Here is a 25,853-nt window from a genome sequence, read left to right as displayed (position 1 = left end):
GGCTTGGGTAATTTATTAGCCACGTCTTTCAATATTTAATTGAATACGGTGTCGCAACGTTAGACAAATGGCCAACACTGCCGCTCCAGCTGCTTCGATGCGTGCCGTGAAAAGTGCTTCACTAAATTGCAGGCCAAGAGCAAGAGCAGGAGCAGAAGCAGGAGCAGCGAGTCCTGGTCAGCAGGAGGCCTTCGTGATTTTATTAATAGCAGCACAATTTGGACTGGCAGCCAGAGTCACGGATATTCGGAAAATTGAACAGCCCGGATTAAAATAGATATGAGCTTAAGAGCTCAGTGTGTGTGTCTATCTGTGTGTGGGCAGTGGACAGATGTGGAGCATTAGTATGGATACTATATGCTGGGAACTGAAAAAGAAATGAAATATTCTGACCTCAGGTAAATTTATTCTGTTACTCAATACAATGCGAGAAATATAATAGTTTGTTTCCCGGAATATTTCATCCCTTTAATTACATTTTTAAGTTACCAAACATAAGTTTAATATTCAAAGTTTCAAAATCTTTACATAATATTATTACTTACATACCAACATCCAATGTTTCTCCTTCTCCTATGTTCTCCCTACTGAAAACTTACAATTTGAGAACCAAAAACTTTGACTATTACGCATATCGCAGATCTGTGGTTTAACTCTTATTAAACACTTCATCAGCTAACCAGGCAAACTTGTGCCCAAAAACTGAGAAGTGAAAGTCAAATTTATGCGAAGCAAAGCCTTTGGGGCTTCCTGTGAAAGCCCAACTAACCATCAAAGATGCAAAGTCAACACAAGCAGCCGGAGTTCTTGTAGCGGAATGGCCCAAAAACTTTCGACGGGCAAACGCGGCGTATGAGCAACGCAGCTGGTGGTGCGACAATTTAACGCGCTGATTGACGAGCAAACATACTGGAAGGAGGGTTAAAGGAGGCTAAAAGCGGCAAGCGAGTTGGCCAGGAAAATAACTGTTTGTCAATGGCATTAATTATGTGGCAGAGTGAAGAGAGGAATGGACAACTTGTCAACAGTGTTGGACTAGTTTTGCATTATAATTTGACGTATGAGAGTTGTGTATGTTGGCTGGCCATTGATTTGAGAATAGCACTGTGTGTGGCCACAGAATAAACGACAAAGGTGTGCCACAAAATGATATCTACAGTATGGTATATATATATATGAAATTGAATTATGGCAAACTGAATGCGCAGCACAAAAGTCAAAGTCAGTGTCAACAGAAGAGCAAACACGTTTCCAATTTGTTGGAAATAAATGGTTGTAGCATACTTATGGGAGTATCTGTATGGTATGGTATAGTATACTATATCCGTATGTAAAATATGGGCGATGGATACGTCACTTGACATCTGTATAAACAGGAGAACGGGCGGAATATACAATATGAAATGCTGCCAAGAGGACGACATTCGTGTCGCCCATTTTCCTCTCTCTCTCTCTGTCTGTTTTGTTGTTATGCGCCTGAATGATTTCTTTTGTGAAATTGATAACTCTGTATATATATGTATAGGATGTCCTGTATGCAAGATGGTTTAAAATGCTTTAGATCCTCAGATCCGATGCCTGGCATTGTGTGCTGCCTCAAGGCCTGCGGATTATAACAAATTAAAGTTGTGTAGGGCTCCGGGGCCAGTAAAACTCTGACAAGGGATTTTGTGTATTGTCATTGCAAAAATATTGAGCAGTCATGTGGTGAGATAAGATTTTTTCTCTCTCTCTTTTTTTTATTAAGTACATACTTCAGCAGATTTAGACAGTGATGATAACTTATGGCTGCTTCAGTGAAGCCAGCGAAAAGTCATTAATTTTGGTAATAAAAAGGTATTCCTGTCAATTAATTCGCAGAGGAAGTTGAGAGTTTCCATTTAACAGCAAAAAATGCTTATCTGGCTTTCATATAAATCATTTTCACTTCACCAAAAAAATGTGTTTCCCATTCGAACAAGTTTTAATAAACATTTATTACAGTAGCAATGAGGGGAAAAAATTTTTTTAATTTCATTTTGGTTTGTAACAAAACAAGAAGGAAAACTCTGTCGTGTCTGCATTTGCATAACTCCTCTCGTTTATTTACTTTCTTTTTTTTTCAAATTATGCGCTAAGCGGGACTTGCCAATGATTGATTGGCCAGAGAGGCAGCACGACATTAGCCCCATATCCTTGGCAGGACTCACCAAGCTCACGTAAAGCAAGTCATATATATATATATATACATATATTTCACTGAACAATAAAAAGTGAAAAGAGCCGAAATAACAAAACGTTGTAGGTCATGTGTCATCCGCAGAGTCCCGAGTTCCGCTTTTGTATTGTTTTGCACGGCGGCTCATATTGCATGTGGCATGTTTGTTTGCACTCCGCCGGGATCCACTGGGCCCCGTATACCATTCAGGTCCGGGTGTGACGAACTTTAACACAGAACAATTTTGTGTCGTGGCTGTCACACGGGGCTCAAAATTGAATATTTAATTTTTGCTTTGTTGCACATCGAAACAAATTCTCGTTCCCCGTAAGAGTGTGAGAACCAGAGTAAGGCATTAATGAAATTCTTTCAAACTTTGTCCAAGCTGATGCTCGGAAGCAGATGATCCCAAAAAAATTATGGTTTGGGGGAGAGGACAAGTATTTGGAATAACTTTGTCTTAGTTTCAGCGAAAAAGAAAGTTGCTATTTTGGAATTTCGATTGTGTCACAAAATATTATATTAAATTGGGGAGGAAAGTTGGCAACATGGAAAAATTCTTCAAATAATTGACCTACTTATAATGGAAAATAAAGAACAGAACAGGTAGCCCAACTTTTGAATTATTTATAAATATTTTTATGATATTATAAATTAATCTATAGTATGAAATAGTTCTTCACTGAATATTTTAGAACAAAATTAATATTTTATCAAATTTTTTAAGATTTTAATGCAGAAAATCTTTATTTAATATTATAAGTTACCAATCTAGATTGTTAATTTTAATAATTTTAACATTCTTTGACACTAATTAAGTTTGCCATTGCGGTACAACGACTTCTCGGCCATTCTTTGAATGATATTTCACAGGATCTTCCAACTTCCTCTTCCTGCTGCTATTTTAATCCCCACCACCCTTTCCCACTTATTATCCTGATCCCTTCTGGCGCCTCTTTTTTTAATGCCACTTAATTAAATTGGACGCTTGGCTAAAAGAGCGAGGCTCAGCTGGAAAAAAAAATGAACTGAAAAGCCCAAACAGAAAAATCCACCCCAGAGCATCAACACTCAATCATTAAGACCACACAAAAAAATAAGAAGAAAAATGACAAAGCGAATGGGGTCACCGAAAGTACACAAACAAACAAATCTGTATAATAAATATTTCACAGAGAACGTCGAAGGAAACCTATAATTACCATCGTATGCTGATATGTACATAATAATAAAATCAAATATGCCAAGTTTGGGCGTCAATTTTAAGCTGATTAGATGCAAATGGCTGTGATAAAGATAAAAATACCAAATCAATATCCAACTAAGTCGTTACTCGAAGCTGCCACACTCCGCACACACTCAACCTACCAAGCTCCGATGATGACACTTCAAAACAAACTACACAGCGGGAAAGCGGGGGGGGTTAAGTAAAATTGCAAAGCCCAGGCCCCGGGATTTTATGTTATTTTTATGTTAAAAATAGGGGACCAAGCGTAGGAGCCAAAAGGACCTCTGCCCCAGAGATAGAGCCCAGAGAGGTGCGGTGGCGGAACACACAAAAGTTTTTATTTATTCATGGGCACGGAGAAGGTGCCCACTGGTGTGCGTCACAAGGAATCAGCAGCCGAGCTGTGTTACCCAACTGAAGGCGAAGGCTGGGAAATATTTATTTTACTATCGGAATGCTTCACATTTTTATGCCCACATTTTGGCACACCTGAAAGCAGTAAAGTTTTTGCAAACAACAGAAAAATGCTGTATATCCTAAATGTTATTTTAAAAAAAAATTACATTTAACTTTTAGTTAGAAAAATTACCTTAGCTCTTCTTCAGAAAGGCTCAGCACAAAACACAGGCAAACCGATAGTTTGGTTTATATTCTATGAATATTTAAATTCGCGCGCACTTTCCCTTTTTGCTGGTCTAAAAGAGGACTTCCACTTGGACTTTCTTTCCTTTCTTTTTTGGGGGCAACCAACCTATCGAACCGAACGCTCCGCTTGATTTGTGAAACTGGCCTCGTTTGGCCAGTGGGTTTGGTTAAAAACGTGATTCTTGTGGCCCTGTTAACCGTTCGGCTGGCCGACATCGGTTTAGCCGATGTTGTCTTTGGGCCACTGTTAACTATAGTTGACTGAAACGTTCCGGGAAAACGAGCCAAAAGTAGGTCTGAGTGGGAAATTAATCGAGGCACCTTGAGTGAGGTTCACAAAGCTTTTTGGGAAGCTTTTATCAGTTTACTGAGCTTTCTCTACAAAAAATTTCCCCTTATTTTCTCAAGGCTAAAACAACAAAAAGGTTTTTAACTTTAAATACCTGTTGGTTTTATAAATGCTTTGCTGATTTTGGTAAACTGTTAAATGCCAATATTTACCTGAAAATATATAAATTAAATTGAAATCAGTAAAAGTAAATAAGGAAAACCCAATATTAAACACACAAAGAAACCACAAATAACGTTTAACTCGCTAATAAAGGGATTTTATAGATAGACATATAAAACTTTTTTCAAGCTTTGGTTAGTTATGGAAAGGAGCACAAGAAAGCTGTTTGGGGAAAGCTTTTTGTTTAAGAAAAGTGTTGCCAGCTAAAAATATTATTTTGAATTTTGAAAGAAGGATTTCTAGAGAGTTTTTAGAGTGAAAACATGCCAATATTTCATACGATTAAAATACAATGTTAGTAGAGTTGGAAAAATCTAAGAAAAACGATGTAATTACGTGCATTCATTTAAGCAACATCAGCTCAGTTCTTGGCTACTTTAATGGGAGAAGTTCAACGGTTTTTTTTTTAGTATTAACAAGAAAACACCAACAATTGCATAAACATTAACAACAACAGCCACACACACTTAGAATTAAAATCTAGCTAAAAGAACAATTATTGGCTAGAATTTCCGTTTGTTGTTGTTGTTTTTGGAGTTAATAACAACAAATGGGAAAATCTTTGGTTAAGCACACACCGGTCGAGGGTTTTGTTGTTGGCTAAAACGAATTGACATCGAATTTAAAATCGAGATCCAAATTTTTCAACGGATTTCGACGTATTTTTTTGCTGCCATGATGATGATGGTGATGTGGTATATGTATCTCCACCTCCGGTTCTTCATCGGTTTTATTTTTCGGTTATTAATTGTTATTATTTTTGTTTTTGTTTCGAATCATTTATCAAGATTTGTGTGTGTTTTGAGATAAATACAGAAGAAAAACCATTAAAATATGCCATCAATAATATGGAAAAATATTCTTTTTTTGTTTTTTTTTTTATATTATATATTAATTAATGTTAAGTTATGCAATCAGAAAAAGGAAGAGACAGCGAATAGGCTAATGAAGTGGGTGAATTAAATGTTTGTATTGAAGCAAAGTGAAAGTCGAGAACAGTTGCACATTCACATTGACAAGACACACGCAATCGTTAATGTATCAAATGAAAACGTTGCGTATACGCGATATTTGTTTATATAAGTCAATTTCGAGGAAACACGCATTCACGCACTCCCTGCCAGCTTGACGTCCATTCGCATTAGTAGTGCCTTTTGTCACAACTTTTTTTTTTTGCTATCTCCTCAGCTCTTATTAGCCTTTAACCCATAAATGCCGACCCACTCATCAACGCCAACCGGCAATATCATAAATTTTCAGCTAATTTCCTGCACACTCAACTTTTTAGTCATATAAATAGTCATAAAGCGCGGGGAGTCTTTGGTTATGGCCAAAAGTTTGTGTTTTATTTTGGCTTTGTCTGGGACAAACAATAAGGAAACTAACGAAATGAAATGTGAGCTCTTGAAGTCAAGATACTTTGTGTCTTCTGAAGTGGCATTTCGGCTTGGAAGTTGGGCCACAAAAGAATCCCCAAGTGGAGTTGCCAAAGTTGAACTTCCTATAAGTGCGTTTCCGGAAAGCGCAATAAAAGTTTGAATACCTGTAAAGTGGATAGGCTAACTTGATAAGGCAGTTTGGTAAAGGCCATAATGGATAGAAATTCCACCTTCTAAGTATTTAAAATGATTTCTTTAAAGTTATCTAAATATATCAAGCTTTAAAGTTAAATTAAACTAGCTAAATTTAAACCCCTTAAATCTTAAAAACCTCTTTAGGCCACACATGGGGTTTCCGCTCTTTTGGGTCATTCAAACTTTTTCATTTAGCTGCCTTTCATTCAAGCCCCGAATAAGTTTTTCTGGGCAAACGAAAAGCCATTACCCCCAACGTAGAAGCCAATAAATTTTGAAACAATATCGATTATGTGTTTATAAATTATATACTTCAAACATATATTGAGGCAAGTTTTGCCTGTGGCCAGACTTGAGAAATTCATTATGGAATTAGCTTGGCTCCAGCAGTTTTCATTTCCCTGTGTGCATGCCGACGGCCAGAAACATAAAAGCATTATGAGCCAGGCGGCTGCCAATGACAAGGCTCTAACACAAGTACACTCATACACTTGCACACACACATATATATATACATCACACACACACTTGTGCACTCTGACAGCACTAAGTAAAGTCTACTCAAAGTTAGACATCGCACAGACGGCTGCCTGCCTCAACTTGTTTCACTAAAACTTTTAATCAGCCCCCAAAAAAAGGTACGGCGGAAAAGTTCAACCCTCTTTGGGGTGGCGCAATTATTGCCAAATTTGCTGAGCAACAAAAACATAATCAACTTAATTGCATAAAGAAAGCTATGCACAAAAAGTACAAGCCTTGAAGTACTTTGGATTAAGGAACAGAAGATAGACTCATTGATACTCATTAAAATGTTTTGTAAAAAGACCAAAAGGCTTTCCAGGCTTTGGATTTCCCTTTCAAAAACAAAAATCCAACCTAAAAATAAACCCCAATCTCAGCCTTAAAGCCAAACCTGCAGGCAATCAGGGATTATATACATCTTCTTATCAGCTCATCAAGCTTTTCAGGGGGATTACAACCTTTGTTCCCAATCGAATTTTACATCAATTTGTGAATAACCAACCGTGCAAAAGTATGCCCAACTTACAGGCCCCATCCGCTTAAGCGAACATATCAAGAACATAAGCTGATAGGGTGAATCGGCGCCACGTTTATTGTCCCTGGCGTCGAAAACATGTACATAGGGTTGTATGCTCGATTGCTACTTTATGCTTAGCTGCCCTTATAGTATCTTTCCCGTTGATACTATGGACGTGAATGTGGCTGTGGATGTCGATGTTGCTATTGCCGTTGCTGGTAATACAATCAATTTCCGCTTTGTTTGTCAAGGAAACTTTGGCGGCGAAGGAACGAGAACGTGAAAGTGGCCCAGTGCTTTGACTTATTTTGCCGTTGTTGTTTTGGTAAGCGGAAGCAACAGCTCAGCTGCCAATATCGTTCAAATATGACGTATACGTAGCGTGGGCCAACCCACCCAACACGGAGTATACAATTTTTAATTAAATTTGCTATTATACAGATATATACTGATATATATATACGTAATATCCATTATCGTGTTTGAGGATAACAATGGATGGCACTTCATTAGTCGCCTGTTTGGCTGCTCGGGGCAATTTCATCGCTACGGTTCTGGTTTTTGGGTTTCGAAATGTGACTAGTAGGGGATGTCTGGCATTGGCTTTGTGCAATTAGCCTTTATGTTGTGTGCTCTTGATTGGAACACACTCATACATATGGTATGTATACAAGATAGAAAACTAGAACAGTCATAGAAATATTTTCCAATTTGTTAGACTCTTCATTGTGCTCTGCGTGCCAGACTTTCATTTTCGGGGGTAGTTTTTGAAGAGTTTTATAAATAAGAAATATTAGCCTATTTCCGGAAGCCTTGGCCTAATTAGGGAAAATGGGAAATCACTCGTATAAATAAGACATTATCATGACATTAACCATTTCCGAAATTGATGAGTCATAAGGGCACTGAACCAAATTCCGTGGCCAATAAATTTGGCTTTAAAAATTTCATTCCAAGCCATAAAGCACAGATCCGTAGGCAAAAACGATAACAAATAATCGTTTCCAATTATTCACAGCTAAAAAGACTGCCAGAATGTGTATTTCTTTCCTTTTGCCATTTGGTTTATTCAAAGCCCTGTGATATCCGTGAAATGTGTATCAGCAGAAATACAAATTATATGCGCATACATTTACATCAAGTGACAAATGCCAGGACAAAAGGAGAGCGAGATGTGTCAAACTCCACCGATAAGGATCATAAATAATGTGGGCATATCAATTGCTACATAAGAAATTCATAAGCCAGTCGGCAAAGGCGGAGTAAGCAAATTCTGTGGAAGTCTAGTTTTTCCTTAAAGGTGAAAAGCTATGAAAAAGGCAAAAAAACAAGCTAAGAAATAGGAAAGGAAGACTTAAATTGAGAAATTTGAATATATATATTTGTAGATTTACAAAAATCTAAAGTAATTTGCTTTGTCAAAAAGGAAAATTGTTAAGCTTTTGACTTCAGTTCTGAGAAATTTTAGATAACAGCTCAGGAAGTCTTCTTTACACCAAGCAAGTCTATAATAAAGAATATTTCCTCAAAAAGTTAAGGAAAAATAAGTATCAATTCCTTAAATACCAACTTCTTTTGGTTCTATTAGAGAACCACAGAGAAAAGCAGCTCCAAAACAATAAGCGAAATCCCTTCCCAGAACGCAATGTGGCACAAGAATGTCGTTGGGCAAGCCCATAAGGAGCTTCAACAGTCAGCGCGGAAGCGCTTCAATAAAAACAGAACAATGACAATAATAACGACCAAAACCTAAACCTGAAGAGTTGGAATGGCAAAGGGGGATTGGCAGTGGGAATGGAAATGGCGGCAAGTGAACACCGGATATCCAGTCAGCGAGCAAAGCGGGGAAGCCTCAACAAATGTCAATTTATCATTTCCGCTGGTGAGGCGACGCAAATTGCAGAGCTTAGGAAATGCTTTGCGCGCCTGTTTAAAAGGCATTTTAACAGGGCAAACACGCAGACATTAGACCTACAGACACACAACGACACCCACACATCACCATCATCCATATAAATGGGCACTAATGGCCCAGTTCCCCCCTTTTTAAGCCCTACCCTATAACATTTGTGGTATGCATAATATACTCTCGCTGTCTTGGCGCCGACTTTCTTCAATTTGTGGCCATACTGGAGTCGGACACAGATATTAAATATCATTCGGGCACGCATTTCTGGCATTTGTCCGGCTCTTTAATGCCGCCCCAGTGTCCAATTTTATGCATTTCTTTCGTGTAAATATGCCCGCTGCCACAACCCAACCTTCCCCACACAATATTCATATATTTGTGGGCAAGGCCATTGCCAAAAAAAAAGTATTTTTAGGCCAGGATAGAAAGACTGTATGTCGAACAATCCTCTCCCCCTCTCCCTCCCTCTCTTTGTCCGGCGCCAAATTGAAATTAATGCGTTGGGCCAACGCGGCGGATACGTGTTATTGGTATGGCTGACTTGCCGAACGCCCAGGAAAACCAAATGGACTGTGAACGTTCTGCTAAATTTGAATTTTAATGCTTTTGGCTGGTAAAATTTAACGACTCTCGATATCTTGGCGTGAAAATATTTTATAGTTATTGATTTTTTTTCAGCCTGTCAACAGGAAAACGGAGCATGAAAAGGTGTTTTCTTTTTATGTCTTTAAAACGATTGGATAATAAATGTAAGTGCTGAGAAATAAAGTTTTATGTCTTCTATATATTTGAATATTTTATAATAAAACAATTTAAGCAATGTAGATATAGGAAATATATATAAAATATTTTAACCGGTGAGGTTTTTAGGACTTGTATTAATTTTATAAAATTTTAATTTTATAAAATTTTAATTTTATAAAATTAATCAGAATTTGTAGGAAACATTTTACATTTTAAACAAAAATAAAATACTTTATTTTAATGTTTGTCCAATTAAATCCTTGCCAAATCGTCCTTTCTAGGCATTTTATTTATTTTTTATTTGTACAAAAATAATCAAAGGCAATAACAAAAACTGGAATTAAAAACTTGACATATTTGTTCTCCTAAAAAAAGTCAATTACAGATTGCGCATTCATTTAATTTTTTTTTTTATCGAATTTATATAATTTTAAACTTACATAAACCTAATCAAAGTTAATTACAAAAATATGCAAAAATAGTTATTAAATGAGTGATTTTATTTCCATTTTTTCAGCTTTCCTAACCCCTTCTTTTTTTTACCTAAAAACATTAATTAACATTAATTAATTACCTAAAAACATCATTAACATTTTTATAGCATTTGTAACACCTTTTTACTAGTCTTTCCTATTAATATTTCACATTACAAGCTTAATCATATTTCATAGAAAAAAAACATTAAAAATCTTTATAAAATTTATTAAAAAGAATAAAAAAAATGTATACCTTGCCTAATTGAATTCTTGACTAACCCTTGGCCACACCAACGCCTAGCCACTCACTCACTCTTACCCAACAGCTTATCAACAGGACACACCCTGGGATAGGAATTGCGCTAATTAGACCGACAACAGCCACGCACATCATCAACATGACTACCTTGCCACCTTGCCACTAAGAAACAAGCCAATGCCGCACCCAGCTTACGGCAAGTGTAAACAGAATACGTGTTTCCACAGAAAATCATTTGCTCAATAAATCAAATTGACTGCTCGGCATGGCCAACTAGAAAACCGTATTTACTCTCAATTACTTGAACATTAGCAGGACATTTTCGGGGGCAGCAAACAAGTTGCTACATAATAAACCAAGTGGGAAAAGTTAGGAATGACTTCTCAAGAGCGAATTGAAAATGCCTTGGGGCTTGTCAAAAAATTTAATTAAAATTATGCAAATTTTTAGCTATAAACGCAAGTATTAAGCTAATATCCTTATGTCCTTGCCTTATGCCTTTGAAGGAGCCCGCAGTCTTTTTAATCTGCCGCTAAAACTCGCTTTTGTGCGCGGGAAATCGGATTTTGATACTCTTATTTGGGGGAATATTAGATTTTATAATGGGAAAAGAAGTTACTTTAAAACTCATTTAATAAAATATTTCCCTAGTCAAGGAAAACATTTCAAAACTAGAACTAGAATTTCTTGCTAGCTTAAAATTTTAGATTGTGAAATAAATTGAAATCACTTTACTTGCTAAATTATTAACACGATAATCATACCAACTTAACTAATTCAGCCCACCTAACAACTTCCAACTAAACTCCTAGAATGTCCTTTAGAGAGCATCCTTAAGTGGGGATAATTCCTTATTGCTCGTTTGTTTGTGTGTGTGTAAAGTTTAATTGCTTGTCCTTAGCAGGAACAACAAACACTGGATGGCACTTATTTGCATTTCACATTAGGACAAAGGCATCAGAAAAGGAGCTTTGCCAGGACTTAGCATGTCCTGTCGCCTTTCCACTCTAGGCTGTTTGTTTAGGCTTATACTTTGCATGAGTTGACATCTTTATTGGCAATTTATGTCCCTCCTCGACCATTCGCAATTCGCAGGTAATTTTCCTTTTTGGGCGTGCCCAGTTCATAAGGAAATGGAATTAAATGGGACTCGTCATCAACATTTCTTAATTAGTTGACAGGCCACAGAAAAGCTGAGAGAATTTACAAAGTAAAACCAGTTACGGATTTATGTTTTTTAATTTTGTTTTTCACTTGCTAACGAAATAAAATTGAAATACAGCCGACGTGTTTGTAATACGAAATGGAGGGCCAAAAAAAAATAAATGGCGTAACCGAGCGGCAGTTTTATGGTTGATTTGGGTTTTCCCTTCTTTTCTTTAGTTTCTTTTTATGTTTTATGATGCCACGCCTTTATGCCTCTGCCGAGGCAAATCAAAAAAGTTTGAAGAGCGACCTAAACTTTATAGTAAGTAGCTTTATGGTAAGTAAAGAAGATAAGGCAGATGGTAAATATTGATGGAGCACTATAACCCAAAATGAAATTGAATATTCAATAGTCTTGAACTCATTAAAAATTTCTCAAGTTGGTTTGAACTTTCAAGGAAAATTTTACGCATCACCAGAAATTTTCTTCAACTTCGACAAAGCCCCAATTAGCTCAGCGAAATGAGGAAAACCCCGAAAAGAGCAGCTGCCGTGAAAAACCCATATATATTTTCGTAAATTAAAAGCAGTTAGCAGCAGGGAAATTGCTAAGCAATAATCATAATTTGTGGCATTAGCAGGGAACGAAAATTTCTGGCTAACTTTTGCCGTGCAACCAGCCATTGATAAAGTGTCGCTATACAATTTATCAGCACTCCGTCCTGGGGGAAAAATGGCAAATGAATACCATGAAAGGGGCGGGAGGAGAGTAAGAGAGCAGGAAAATGTGCGGAAAACGGCGGCTAAACAAACAGTTACTGCCACTGCTGCTACTGCACCTGCCACAAGGGAAAGCAGTGGTAATTTATGAGTCATTCTCTGGAAACGCTGTGTGCTCTCGTTTTGGCTTCGTTGGTTTTTCATATTTTCATTATTTCAAAAAACAGCAAATAAACCGCACAAAGTTCTCTGCCCAAAAAAGATGAATTAAATGTTTTCGGCACTCCTTTTTTCCCTGTTTTGAGGTTTGCAAATGGCATTACCCGAACTTTGAATTCGACTAAAAAGTTATTGTGGTTAAAATTTTAAATGAATTTTTAAGTAAATTGAATAAAATATTTGAATATGTTTTCAGAAGAAGAGAATATTAAATTGCTGGAAAATTTATATTCTTTGTGTTCAGAATCAACTTACATATTCAATTACTAGAAGCAACCATTGTTCTGAACAAAAATTTATTCTGCTTCCAACAACCATTTAATATTCATTTTTATACCGAAATACTATTATTTATATATGCAAACTATAATCCCCATTGACTTCCACTCTTTAAGATATTTTCTGCTCTATAATACATATTAAAAGCTTTTTCTTTTGGCCAATGTAAACGTTATTAACGCCCTACTCCCCGATTCATATGTCGTAAACCTAACTTGTGCCCCCAAAAGCAGGCTATGGAATTTGTATTATGATATTGCCCATATCGCTGGTCATAAAAGAAAATTCCGGCTACGCTTATTAGATAACATAAACAGGAGCATGAACTGCGTTAACATGCATTAGGAAGAAGAAAAAAAGAAAAGCCCAAGCCCAAGGCAAAGGACCGGCCAACGAGGCGGCTACTTAACAAAGTTAAGGATCTTACACAAATTTGCCATTGGCCATTGGCATAAAAATGCTTGCGGATGTAGTGGCTTGTAATTGAGTGCAGTGTATATACACACAAATGTATACTTCTCTTCACAGTTAAACAATTCATATTTGCGACACCATTAAGCCAGGGGTAAGGGAAAACTGTGAGGGGAAAATGGAAAAGTGCGAGCAAAAAGGCAACTGCGATAACGATGTACGCCCAGCGTGTTGATACAGTAAATAATACTGAAACCCCTGGTCACAGGATTTCCTTTCATCCGCTCACACAGTACACTCGGAAAAAATAAATGTTAATAAATCTGATTTATGTTACAAAATTAATAATATTAAATATAATTAAAGAATTGAAATTTTTTTCAAGGTTTATCTTGCAAAGTAAAATATTTCCGAGTGCATTCTCACCCACACACGCACACCGAATGTCGAATAGGTGTTAATATGAATGTATTGGCTATCGGAGATTGAGCGTGCCTTACCTTCATCCTCGTCGTCGTTTAGCTCCGTGATTGCCGCCTTGTCGCAGGGACGGTCAATGCCATTTGTTGCTTCCGACTTGCCACTCCCACCGCCCACACCGCCGCCCCCATTGGCGGCCTTTGCATCGCCATTGGAGATAATTGAATTTGATTTGGCGTGATTTGAATGATTGTTCGCCGACGACTTGGAGGACTCGCCATCCAATGGAGGAGCACTTGGCTCCGGTTCATCATTGCTGACCGCATCGATGGCGGCGCCATCCTTGGTCTTCAGCTCTTGGCTGGTGTTGCAGCCCATCTTAGTGGATTTTTAAGATTTGGATTTGGCAATTTAGTCCGTGGCTTTTTGGTGGGGTCTCTCCGCTTCCAGTTGGCCTAGGTTACCCTTATTTTGTTTAATCAATTGCACACACACACAAACTCACTCACATACATACACACACCACACATACACACACCATTCAGTTGGAAACTAGTTTATGAACCTTAACTTGTTGTTTCTGGGCCAATTTGCACTTTGACTTTCACGTAGACGAAACCTTCTTTTTTATTCTTTTTGCAATAAAATGTTTACAAAAAATACGCTGTGCTTGTTGGTTTTTGTTCGAAAAATTTGTTTACAAAAGTCGTTAGAAAAAGGTGCACAACCACAGGTTACTAGCCAAAGATCTCGCACGGAACCGGAAGCGGAAACCAGCTAAAATGGCAGACTCGCAGCGAAACTGACTGTCTCTGGCACAAGCTCAGGCACAACTGACTTTGACACTGAACGGCGCCGGCGACGCGTCCTCACTGCGGATGCCACGGACCCCGAATGCCCAACATATCTCCATATCCTGCAGGAGCTGGAGTTTCGAGCTCAACAAGCAGCGAAGCGTCAACCGGCAGTAGGCAACGACACACAAAGCCCAGGGAAACAGAGAGCCGGGACCATCCGGAGAGAGAGAAAATGAGAGAGAATGCTCTCTCGTAGCAGTCACAGTGGGCTGAGATGCTATTTATTGCAAGTTAATAGAACTTATATTTTATAAGAACTTAAATTTAATTATTATTAATTAATTATTTAATTTAATAAATTATAAATATACTTAATATCCGAGAAATGTAGTAGTCCCAGCTTACGAGCTGTCGTATTTCGCTCTCGGTAATAAGTTAATTAATTAAAACACTTTTTATATTACTTAAGTTTCTTTTTCCTTTAAAAATTTAGTAAAATAAATTAAATTCCACTGTTTAATAACAGCAATTATTAAGGACTCAAAAAGAACCCAAAAGAGATTCCGAGAAGAGAGTGGCTTTTGGCCAGGCGGCAACGGTAGCAGCTGCCTCTGTTTTTGTTAGCCAGCTCTAGCTGCAAACTTTTTCGCAAATAAACAAACCGATGGCCAAAGCCGACTCACAGATACGCACGCACACAATGAGGAGTACAATGTGGCTTAGAGGAGCCGCAGAAGCCGTTGTGGTGGCAGCAGAATCCGAAGAGCGGCAAAGGCAGCCATGGCAATGGCATCATCATCGAGAAAGCAATGGCCACCGCACAAACACACACACACATATATACTAACGCAGGCCAAAGGACTCTCTCACACACATACACACGCACATTGCGTGTAACCGGGCGTAAACAGCTGAATGAAAGCCCAGCCAAAGGGAATGCAAATAAAATAAGACCATTACCAAGCTGCAAAAACCTGGCCCATAAAAATATCAATGAATACGTTGCCGCTCCTTGAAGCATATATATACACCGATTCATAAAAACCAACTAGCTTATATATCTTTTCAGCTCAGCTGTCGTCTGGCTTCCTTTTCTGTTTCCTTGCTGTTGGTACTTTTAAATTTTTGGGAGTTGGCTCTTCGACTTCGTTTGTCCCAGAAAATCTGCGAGAGTGTGCGTGTGGGACAAATGAATTGGTTTGGCTTTCATTGTGGCTGCGGCTCCTCTTTAGTTTCTGCTTTGGCTCCCTGATTATCTTCAGCTCTCTCTCTCTCTCTCCCTCAATAACATTGCCAAAAACTAAATTGCTAGCATTCAGGGGGGCTGTTTTTAAATTGAGGTTTGAAAAACTTCTTTAAAAAGTGTAGAAAATGGAGAAAAATTAAAGCCAAGAAGTCGAATCTAGCCATTAATACTTAAAGATTGAGACTTTTGCCATAAAGAATGTAATAAAATGTTTAAAAAGATTAAATTTATATTAAAGGCGTACTATAGAAGTTTAAACTGAAATGAAAAGATAGTTTTGTGAAATCCATAATTAAATCAAAATATTAAATTTATGGATTTTAAGACCCAAGAAAGTGAAATAAATTTAAAGATATATTTTTGAATATTTTATTTTGACACTAAAAGAGAGAAAAATATTTCCATGTTACATTCAAGCCATCTTGTAGAAAACTTTCTTCAAGTGGAAACCATTTCTTACCTTTAAGTATATACCATAATAATAAACCCAAAGTGCGTTTAGCCTAGTCAAAGTGCAAGCCACGAACAATCGTAAAGAGCCGGATATGTAAACCTTGAGGCAATTTTAATCAAAACTTCCCTTCGTTACCCACAACGTAGGGCTGTCACATACAAATGTTATTATATACAGGTACAGATGTCTGAGCATATGCAAATTAGCTTCACATTGCAAATGTGACGTAAAAAGGCAGAGTAAACAGTCCGAAATTGAGCAGAAAACAGAAACAGTGGAGTGAATGGTAAATATGTACCAATAACAGAATGCTCTTTTAAACACAAACATCACAAAATAATAATTAAAAACAGACTCATTTAATTGAATTTAAATGTCCATGGAAAGTAAAACCTTGACCAAAGCTACAGTTAAGTTCATAAAAAAAAACGGACAGAAAAACCAATTTGCACAAATTAATTGAGTTAAAATGGGCATACATCCCACCAGGGCTTTGTTCTGTCACTCTGAATTTCGGATTCATATTTAAAATGAATTTCCCAAAAGTACAGCACCGAATGAATATTGATAGGCTAGGCTAGGAAACTATCACAATTTGCAAATAATTCTATTAAATTCACCACAATTTCCATTTAAATTTGATTAAAATTCTGAGCTTGAAAGATGCCAAAAAGGCCAACAATTAAGTGCGAAGAACCAGCATCCAGCTGCGACTACCCCGCCTCCCTTTTCCAGTAGTTGCACTCTGGCAAACAAAAACAGGAAGGGTCAGGACAAGAGCCAAAACTTGTCGTTGCCTTTGAAAACTGATGGAAAAACAGGCCTTGAAAGCGTGAATTCGCACACCCCGAAAAATGTCGGAGTAAACAGAAAAGCCCGGAAAATTCATGGGCGAAAATTCCAAAAGTCCCTCGGCACTTGACTACTACTTCATGATGATGATGATGATGGCAGAAACGCGCCGGCGACATATAAACCCTTTCAGAGGCTGATAAAATGACTGACAACAGCGCTAGGCTCTAGACTCGAGAGTCTAAGGCCCAAAACTTTGCGCATCATTTGCCAGCAGAAATGCCAGGTCATTATGTTGCCCGAAAAAAGATATAAATAGCTTTGTTTTTCAGATAAAAATGTTTGGCTTTTCGATTTTTCTTCTGTGTTTTTCTGGCTTTTTCTTTGCTGAATGGGAATAGGGAAAATACGTATACGCCGCGTGGCTGCGAACTCTGGTATGCCCTTTGCTCTTTGCTCCGCCTCCTCCCAACTCATTTGCCGCCTCCTTACTTCGGGTCTATTTTATTTATTTATTTTTTTCTTTCCCTGTTCTCTTTTTTTTGCTACCCTCCCGAGACTTTTGCCGAATGGAAAGTTTTCCGCGTCCTTTTCAAGTCTGAAGTTCAACGGTGCGCAACAATTTTCAGGTCTACTAGAAAAACTGACAGCGAGCAGCAAATAAATTTAAAGCGAAATGCTGTATATGGTCTTGAGAGATATTGTACTTAAGGTTTTTAGCAAACAGAATCCGAATTTTCAAATAAAACAAAGTACTTGAAAAGAGCGGAAACTTAGTAAGAAATTTATCTGCATTTCCGTTTCCGAGGCTTAACTCCTCCGTTTCCGCATCTTTTTGTTGATTATTATTTTCCTGGCTGGCACTTTTTTTTGCAAAGCAATTTATTCACATTCCAGTCTCATTATTTATTCGACTTTTCACCTTGACCGTGTCCTTTATCTCACATCTGGATATCTGTATATCTGATGTCATGTCGGCGATAAAAGCGTTTCTTTTGTCACCTTCATTTGTTGGCCAACTTGATCTGCGTTTGTTGATTTCCTGGCAACAAGGAAAGTCGCTAACGGTAATTGAATTGGCCAACGAAATGATATATGTACGGATATTCTTTGCTGTTCCCCTGACAATGCCAATTAATCATACGCAACGTTGAAAAGGCGTTGGAAAGAAATATCCATCGTACGTGTGATTTAATTAATTTCGTTTTATTAATGATGAACAACGTTCGGAGTTTTTATTAGGAAATGATTTCAAGAGCTGGAAGGCAAGTTCATAAGAGAGAGCAGCCTATTTCTCTTTAAACATCCTACATTTTCTACCACTTTGCCTTCTGTTATTATAAACAAAATTGCTTTCTTGTGGAAAATTGTAGAAAAACTTTAAACACTCATTGCATGGATAGCAGCATTCATATCGGATAACCCAACTCTTGGCCAAATGCCAAGCCAATATTAACCGGGTATATGAGCAGACAATAGATGGCCAAGGGGGGGTTGCTGTATTGGGATCCGTTCGGTTCGGTTTGTCTGGCAGACAAGCGGCAAACCAAAAAATGACAGTTCGGATGTCAGGAGTGCTCGATGTTGACTTTAAAATCACATTCAAGAGTTCGCTCCGCACACTCAACCGGACTCGTATAAGCAGTTCAATTACACGACTCCCTTGCTGCATGCATGCACCGCCTGCCACGCCTACCTACACAGTGAGCTCACCCCCATCCGGCCACCAATCCACCACCCACACGGCCATGTTTATTGAAAGGTTACATGAATGACACACACGCCACAAAAACTGAAGCACACCCACACAGACTGACAACGACCGCAGACACACACTGATACAGTGGCGTTCGAGGGAGTTTCTCAAGGGTTTGTGGTTTTTGGAAATGGATACTCATTTAATTATATTCTGATTAATTCATTGGTATATAATATAAGGCAGTAAAAGCATATCATTTAAAAGGTTTTAATATATATCAGTTTTTGATATTTATTATTAAGCGGAGAAGAATGCACGCCGCCCCTGCATCCATCTCACACGCATAGGAACATTTGCATTGTCGGCTGGTATCCCCTTTGATTCGTTCCTTTTTGGTTGCTTTTCATTGCATTAAGTGAATGTATCTGCATGCATATGCGACACGACAATAGCCGTGTATTTAGGGCGGTGGGAAAATGGGAGCAACCCGCTGCCAATTGCAACAGACGCCGCCGTCTGGCAGCTCGTTACGTGCCATCACGATAGACCCTCCTCCCATTTTCCGACCAACTCCCATCCGGAGTATTCCCAAATCGAAAACCCCCTCTTAAAGACCTGTTCGTTCTGATTTAAGTTTGATTTTTTGTGTTGGGTCATTGCCTACTTTTTGGGGCCCACGCGCTTCCTGTGTTTTTTTGGTATTTTCGGTTAGCCAACGCTCAGACTGCTTGATGGATGATTTTTGGCCAATTGATTGATGTACGAATTTTACAAAGTTGACAAAGATTTCAGGTCCGACAGGAAACGAACAGCCACGTGGTCTTTTTGCGACAAAAGTAGCCACAACATTAATGGGTTAATCGTGGAATGACCAACCCTTGCAGAAAAGTTTCTTTATTTTTTATTTTATGCACAGAAAGGAAATAATAAATCATCGAATCAAATAGTTTATAAAATGAAAATATTTCCTTATCCTTTTTATTTGATTTTTTAATTTTAATGGCTTTTAAAACTGATGTTTAATCTTAAAACCCCAACAGGATTCGAACTATCATTTGATGTTAATCAAAAAGCAAAGCTCCTTTTTTATTTCCGTGCATAAACAAAGCAATTACTTATCTGCCCCCACAGCCATCCTTCACTGGGATCATTAAAAATGTATTACAAACTCAATTCCATAGACATGCATTATATTTAGAGTTATGGTTCCACATAAACATGTTTCCCAAACCGTTTAACGATGTCCAATAAAAGAGTCGAACCCTGTGGTTCGAATGATTCGGTTTTTTATGACTTTAACATGGCAACCCCACTCTCCACTATCTACGTGGCCAAAAAGCGTTTTTAATTAACAATTACCACATCAGGACAAGCCCAGAAACACGTGTCGAATTCTGTGGGCTACCTGTGGGTCCTTGGGTGCCTGAAATTAAGATAATAGCTCAAAAATTAAAGAGCTCTCCCTTGGTAACTGGCCACCCCAGCGAAATCAGTGTGGTGAGGGTCTGTCCGTAACTGACTGTTGTTTCTAATTTTGGAGCTACTAAATCCACAACATGAAAATGGAAAATATAGAAAGCGAACCAAGTAGACCGCACCTAAACGCATGACGCAGCCAGGAGCCTTCCTTTTTCCTTCCCCCTTTAAGCTTAAAAACCAACGGCCTGCATTTTAATTACGTTGTTCTTTACACCTTAACGTGTTGAAATGCCATAAAAGACAACAAAAGCAACTACGCTGACAAAAGGGGAGCAACAGCCAAGTCGTGAAAAGGCTCAAAAGGCAAAAGGAAAGTGAAGCAAAGTGGTCAACTGGGTACAGTTAAAGATACCCTATAATACATTTTGTGACATATTATAAGAGCAAACCACTCAGCTTATGAGGTAACAGAAATTAAGTATACAATATGTTGTCTTTAATTTAACTATTTTAGGGTTTTGGGAAACATTCATTGGAACTAACCCAAATAAGTTATTTGGAAACACGAATATAATATTTATTCAAGGGTATTTCCATGTCCATTTCCTAGGAAAAACAAAGCGTGCCTGTGCAGCAATTAAAAGTAGCTATTTGCTTTCCCACATGGCGGACTAGAAAATCGCCCGAATTCCCCGACTTAGGGGGTGTGGAAATGCCAGTGTGCTGACCAGCGTTGACTTTTGCTTAGTGAGCGTGCTTGCCACCATTTTGGTTGCCTTTCTGATTCTGTGTTTGCCTTTTTCTGTCGAACTGTGTGGTCAGCTGTGGTCAATGATAAAAGCGAAACGATAATTTCCGTTTCGTGGACCTGAACGCAAAGTGACCATTGACATGCAAATTTCCATTTAGGTTGAATTTTTCTCTGAAAACACAAAATAGAGTCGCATTGCTTGTTTCGCACCGGTTGAAGGTCAGAGTTCATTGGCGTGTGCAGCTCGAATGTTAAAATAAAAGATGCATCTATTATGCTTTATGATACGCGTTATCTTAATGAGTTATCCCACGCGTCGCAGAACTTGGTTGTTTTTGATCTAATTATCTTTTACCTCAGGATATTTTAATAAAAGCTATTTGATAAAGGAACAATCGTACACTGAAAATAATATAAAAAACATACTTTAGTTTTTGGTTTATTATTAATACTCATAGAAATTTAAAAAAAAAACTTATGAAAACCTTTTCTTCCCAGCAAACAGCTCTTAGGACTTAGGGTAACTCAATTACACGTTCCTTACACGTCTCCTGGCTTAGCGGCGAATGAAAACTCCAGGCCACCGCCCACCTTGTGGTGTGTCCCTGATGGAATTCCGTAGTGCTGACATTTGCCACCTGCCGCTCCTTCAGGTAGTCCAGTACCTTTGGCACGTTGGCCTTGACACCCAACATTGTGGTGAAGATTCTGCCACAGTGAACGAAACTAACGTTAATATAATTTCAGGACCTAATCAAGATTGACTCACCGTACGCGCTGCTTGTTTTCCAGACTCTCGTCGATTATGCGTTGCACAAATTTCACTTCGCCACCTGCGCAAGTGAGTTCCTCTTGGCTTCCAGTTCTGGCATTATTGGGTGCCGGACGTCTTTCAGGATTACGGGTATTACTTCCAAAGGGATTTGGCAAGTTTGAATCGAAGAAAGGTGGATTGCAGAGGCAAAAGTGGTACTGCAGCTCTTGTTTATCTTTATCAAAATAGCTTTTAAATATATTAGTTTTATCTGGTTGACCATAGACTTCTATAAGAGCTTCTAGTTGGTTTCTCTTCACATTCTCTCTGGCGTATTCTATATTTTGGAGTTTCGATTCTAGGGCCAACATGTGCCAACCATTTTTCTTAGCTCCCAGTAAAGAATAAATGCACGACGAACCGCAACCTATCACAAATGTTGTTAGTAAATCCTTTAAACTTATTCAGCCCTTACTCACCTATATCTATTCCCCGTATTTCCTGTAATTTCAGGGGTTCCAGTAGATCCTCCACCCATAAAATGTAATTTAAACGTAGCGCCAATGTGGGCACCAGGCTGCCAGGTGCAAAATCTACTTCTAAATCGAAGTACTCCTTAAGCAGCATTTTTGTTAGCTCTCGCAAAGTTTGTTCATTGCGAAAATCCACAAAGACTTTGCCATTAAGCTCCTAATTAAATAAAAACGAATTAACATACTTTTTTTCACAAGGCAAAATAGTTAAAACTTACCAATTCACACTCTTTGCGAAAATCCTTGTATTTAATGGCCAATTTGGTGTAGTCTGGTGCCTGGCGTAAGACATTGCGAGGATGCATGCCAAATTTATTGGTATTCCCTTTAGTTTTCACCATCTTTTTATTAAAAATAATTGAAAAAGTTTATAAAATTATATGCCGCTGAAATTCGAACAGCTGTTCACTTCTTTAGTCTGGCAACTCTTATTCTGCCAACAGGAGATGTCACTTTACCGATAACTTTGATTACCAATTAAGTATTATTTGGTTTTTTCTTAGCATCAGTGAACGGTTATACTAGTCAAGCCACTTGTTGATTTAAGTTTTGTAAACAATAACAAAAGATTCATGTCTTGGCCGCAAAAAATACTAATAACCTACGACAACTTTACAGCCGATTTGCCAGATTTAAACAATGACAATAAAACAGATAAATGTTCCGCTTCGTGTAACTGCAAATGCAAGTGCTGCCATGGCTTCTATGAGAAGTACGTGGCATTCGATGGAGAAACCGTATTTGGTTCGAAATTCTCAAATGTGCTTGCCGGTGCCGAAGATGTCCACAAAATGATTCGTTTTCGTAGCTCTGATATGCTACTGTTACTAAGGACAGCGCAAGCACGAGATAATTTTTGGAACAATCAGTATTACAAGGTTAACTTGCACGAGGATTATCAAGTTATTTTAGATGTTTTTGAAGCTAAAAATCAGAAAATTCAGGTGGAAAAGCTAGCGGCGATTATGGATACAATGAGCACAGGCTATCGACGAGCAGTAAGCCAATTGAAAGGTCAAGAGGCACATGGAGCTTTAAGACCAAAAAAGGCAGCCATGCGTCTAGCTGGATTGCGTTGTGACTGCTATAGTTGCGAGAATCTTCCCTGGAAAAAGATACATAATGTGGAGGATCATCAGAAAATTCATAACTATTCGGACAACTTTCATTGCGAGATTTGCTATAGGCGATTTTATCTGCAGCACTCACTCACCTCTTATACCAGCAGGAAAATAGGAGGGAATACATTCACCTCAGAACAACTCAAAGAAAATACTCGATACAAAAAGTTACTGGAGAATCAAAAGTCAAAGGAGAAAAAGGATTTGCAGTTACCACCGGCCAAAGTGGAGGGTATAGTCGTGCACGTGCCCAAATACTTGAAGTTGTCCTTCAAAGAGGAAACTAAACCACCTGTCCAGAAACGCAAGACTTCTAAACTCACCAATTGTCCACTTTGTCATCAGACATATAAATACTCATTTAGCCATCAGTTACATATGCTTAAGCATAGAAATCCAAAAGATAAATCAGATCCTAAACTCTTTTTCCCCTGTTCCTATTGCGATCGTTCTTTTCTCACCCGTAAATTCCTAAAGAAACATCAAAAGTCAATTAGAATAGCCAGCTATGTACAAAATCGTCGTTTTAAGTGTCCCAAATGTTCATGGATATTCCACCTGTCTACCACGCTTCAATCCCACATAGCCAAAAAACATAAACGTAAAAAAAAGTGTTTAATCTGCAAGAATCCCAGTTTGGATCGATGTTGTGATGCACACTCCCTCAAGGAATGCCGGGATGCCATCAAAAAGCATCGGGATAAGTTGCGCCTAATGAGAGGGCCACCAAAAGGAGTATATAAGAAAAAACCAAAACCATTTTGCGAAATCTGTAAAAGGGAGTTTACGAATAAGTTTTTCTTCAGGGACCACTTGAACAAGAAACATTTAAAAAGAAAGAATTTCACCTGTGAAATTTGCGGAGCGAATTTCTACAGTCGAGCCACAATGCAATTCCACAGAAAATCAGTTCATTTTTTAATCTATACAGTCAAGTGCGAGGTTTGTGATCTTAGCATTAAATCAAAAGCAAACTACCTGAGGCACTGCAAGTCACAGAGCCACAAGGATATGCTGATTAAATTGGGAAAGGATAAAGAAAAGTCCCAAGAAGACAATAAGAACTCAACAGAAACCAGTCAAATAACATCACAATCTTTGGATATGGAAACGAGTACGGATAATAGTACATTGACCGAATGTAAATCAGCAAAAGAAAGTGATGATGGAAAACAGACTCAGGTGAAAAAAGCTTCTAGTATCCACAGAAAAGTTCATTTCTGTGAACCCTGTGGTAATGCCATCGTCGGGAATATGCAACGCCATTACAGATCGACTAAACATAAGCATAACTTGATTAAGTACAACAACAGCAACGAATCACAAACAAATGTTTTAAAAAAATAAGTAGGTTTTATAAGAGATTACAAATTTTATGGCAGTATATTAGGCTTAAAAATACGTATTGGTATGTTTCATTTTTTTTATTTAAAATTTTAGAAATTATTGTTCTAGATTTTATGTTAAATTTTTTTAAATATACTAAAATCGATAAAAGTATTATTTGTACACTGGTTATTTCTTCACCGCGCAACGGTCACTCTAAACACTATTTTGGCAAAACAAAACACATTTTTTATAAAACTCGGCTTCATTTAAATAATAATAGTAATATCAATTTATAATGTCGGAAACTAGCTCCAAGGATAATGTCAAGACGGCGATGACGTATATTTGCGGTGGTAAGTTGTGCGGATAATATACTTTAATAAAAAAAACCATTTTTTCAACACGCACATGGCGGCTACTATACCAACAAAAACTAAAGGATATTTTATTAATATTTATACATTTTTGACAGAATGCCATCACGAAAACGAAATGCGTCCTAGGGATCCTATTCGTTGTCGCGAGTGCGGATACCGTATTATGTACAAGAAACGTACCAAGCGTCGTAAGTAATCTTTCTCTTGATCCCCAGCAGCCTCCAATGATTTTCAAACTGTAATCATGAAATTTTTCGTTTTTCTTGCAGTTGTTGTCTTTGATGCCCGGTAAAAATGAAAAATTAGATGAAACCCGTCTGAATAATAGTCTTAAGTAATAGTTTTTAACTCAATAAAGCTGGGGCTTAAAGTAAAAGTTCTCACATACATTAATACTTACTGATTTTTTATAACAATGATTTTTAAATCAAAAATTTCAAATTTAAAATGTAGATGTGTGGAAGCTATAATTTTAGATGGGTATATAACTAGGAATATAGTATACACCACCGATGTTTATGTTTTTAATCAAGCAACCATAGAATCCAACCCAAGATTTATTAATAAAATATAATCCCAAAATCAAAGAAAATGAATTAAAAGACGTTTCTGTTTTATATTTTAAACTAATTGTATTTTATTTTGAATGTTTTGGAAATATATAATTTTAAACTAAAAACACTCACATTACAGTTATTGTAATTATACCTTTTATTTGTTGCAAGTTCATTGCTTAAATAAAATTTAAAGTAATTCGGTTTGTTCTTTTTTGTTTCCTTTCTTATAAATGTCTTTTTTCGTCTC

At 37.7% G+C, this 25,853-nt stretch overlaps 4 protein-coding genes across 7 annotated transcripts in view; 2 read left to right on the top strand and 2 right to left on the bottom strand.

Annotated features, from left to right (window-relative positions):
* Positions 1–14,681, bottom strand: part of LOC108106652 (cilia- and flagella-associated protein 91) — a 39,107-nt gene extending 24,426 nt beyond the window's left edge. Inside the window, exons 1-4 of one of the 4 annotated variants that reach the window (XR_001772406.1) lie at positions 13,858–14,681; positions 5,160–5,300; positions 4,514–4,571; positions 4,433–4,448 (exon numbers count right to left, since the gene is read on the bottom strand). Coding sequence is in view for 1 of the 4 variants with exons in the window: in XM_017213868.2 (XP_017069357.1) it covers positions 13,858–14,155 (298 nt within the window). In the remaining 3 variants the exon portion in view is untranslated. Of the gene's footprint in view, positions 1–4,014; positions 4,229–4,432; positions 4,449–4,513; positions 4,572–5,159; positions 5,301–13,857 lie in introns of those variants that run through there. The other 3 variants (XM_017213868.2, XM_041819664.1, XM_017213869.2) reach the window with 3 other exon arrangements.
* A 6,677-nt stretch (positions 14,682–21,358) lies between these two features.
* LOC108106281 (U6 small nuclear RNA (adenine-(43)-N(6))-methyltransferase) lies at positions 21,359–22,633 on the bottom strand. Its single transcript, XM_017213248.1, has 4 exons — positions 22,441–22,633; positions 22,169–22,379; positions 21,705–22,116; positions 21,359–21,643 (listed from the first exon to the last, which is right to left on the bottom strand). The coding sequence occupies exons 1-4, from the start codon at positions 22,561–22,563 to the stop codon at positions 21,451–21,453; spliced, it is 939 nt and encodes a 312-aa protein (XP_017068737.1). The 5' UTR covers positions 22,564–22,633; the 3' UTR covers positions 21,359–21,450.
* A 108-nt stretch (positions 22,634–22,741) lies between these two features.
* Positions 22,742–24,758, top strand: LOC108106529 (zinc finger protein 728). Its single transcript, XM_017213664.1, has one exon. It carries the CDS (start codon positions 22,795–22,797, stop codon positions 24,688–24,690), a length of 1,896 nt encoding a protein of 631 aa, XP_017069153.1. The 5' UTR covers positions 22,742–22,794; the 3' UTR covers positions 24,691–24,758.
* A 116-nt stretch (positions 24,759–24,874) lies between these two features.
* Positions 24,875–25,802, top strand: LOC108106530 (DNA-directed RNA polymerases I, II, and III subunit RPABC4). The gene is made up of 3 exons (XM_017213665.2): positions 24,875–25,025; positions 25,145–25,237; positions 25,319–25,802. Exons 1-3 carry the CDS (start codon positions 24,968–24,970, stop codon positions 25,339–25,341), a joined length of 174 nt encoding a protein of 57 aa, XP_017069154.1. The 5' UTR covers positions 24,875–24,967; the 3' UTR covers positions 25,342–25,802.
* The last annotated feature ends 51 nt before the right edge of the window (positions 25,803–25,853 follow it).

Source organism: Drosophila eugracilis, unplaced genomic scaffold (assembly GCF_018153835.1).
Source record: "Drosophila eugracilis isolate 14026-0451.02 unplaced genomic scaffold, ASM1815383v1 contig_90, whole genome shotgun sequence".
In the NCBI taxonomy this organism is placed as follows: domain Eukaryota; kingdom Metazoa; phylum Arthropoda; class Insecta; order Diptera; family Drosophilidae; genus Drosophila; species Drosophila eugracilis.
Note: the sequence above shows the minus strand (reverse complement) of the source record. Positions and strands in the feature narration are given on the sequence as shown.

Coding starts and splice junctions, on each gene's coding strand:
- LOC108106281 (XM_017213248.1), bottom strand. CDS start 22,563: ATGGTGAAAACTAAAGGGAATACCAATAAATTTGGCATGCATCCTCGC. Junction 22,380..22,440: donor TTCGCAAAGAGTGTGAATTG/GTAAGTTTTAAC, acceptor TTATTTAATTAG/GAGCTTAATGGCAAAGTCTT. Junction 21,644..21,704: donor GAAAACAAGCAGCGCGTACG/GTGAGTCAATCT, acceptor TCACTGTGGCAG/AATCTTCACCACAATGTTGG.
- LOC108106529 (XM_017213664.1), top strand. CDS start 22,795: ATGTCTTGGCCGCAAAAAATACTAATAACCTACGACAACTTTACAGCC.
- LOC108106530 (XM_017213665.2), top strand. CDS start 24,968: ATGTCGGAAACTAGCTCCAAGGATAATGTCAAGACGGCGATGACGTAT. Junction 25,026..25,144: donor GATGACGTATATTTGCGGTG/GTAAGTTGTGCG, acceptor CATTTTTGACAG/AATGCCATCACGAAAACGAA. Junction 25,238..25,318: donor CAAGAAACGTACCAAGCGTC/GTAAGTAATCTT, acceptor TTTTTCTTGCAG/TTGTTGTCTTTGATGCCCGG.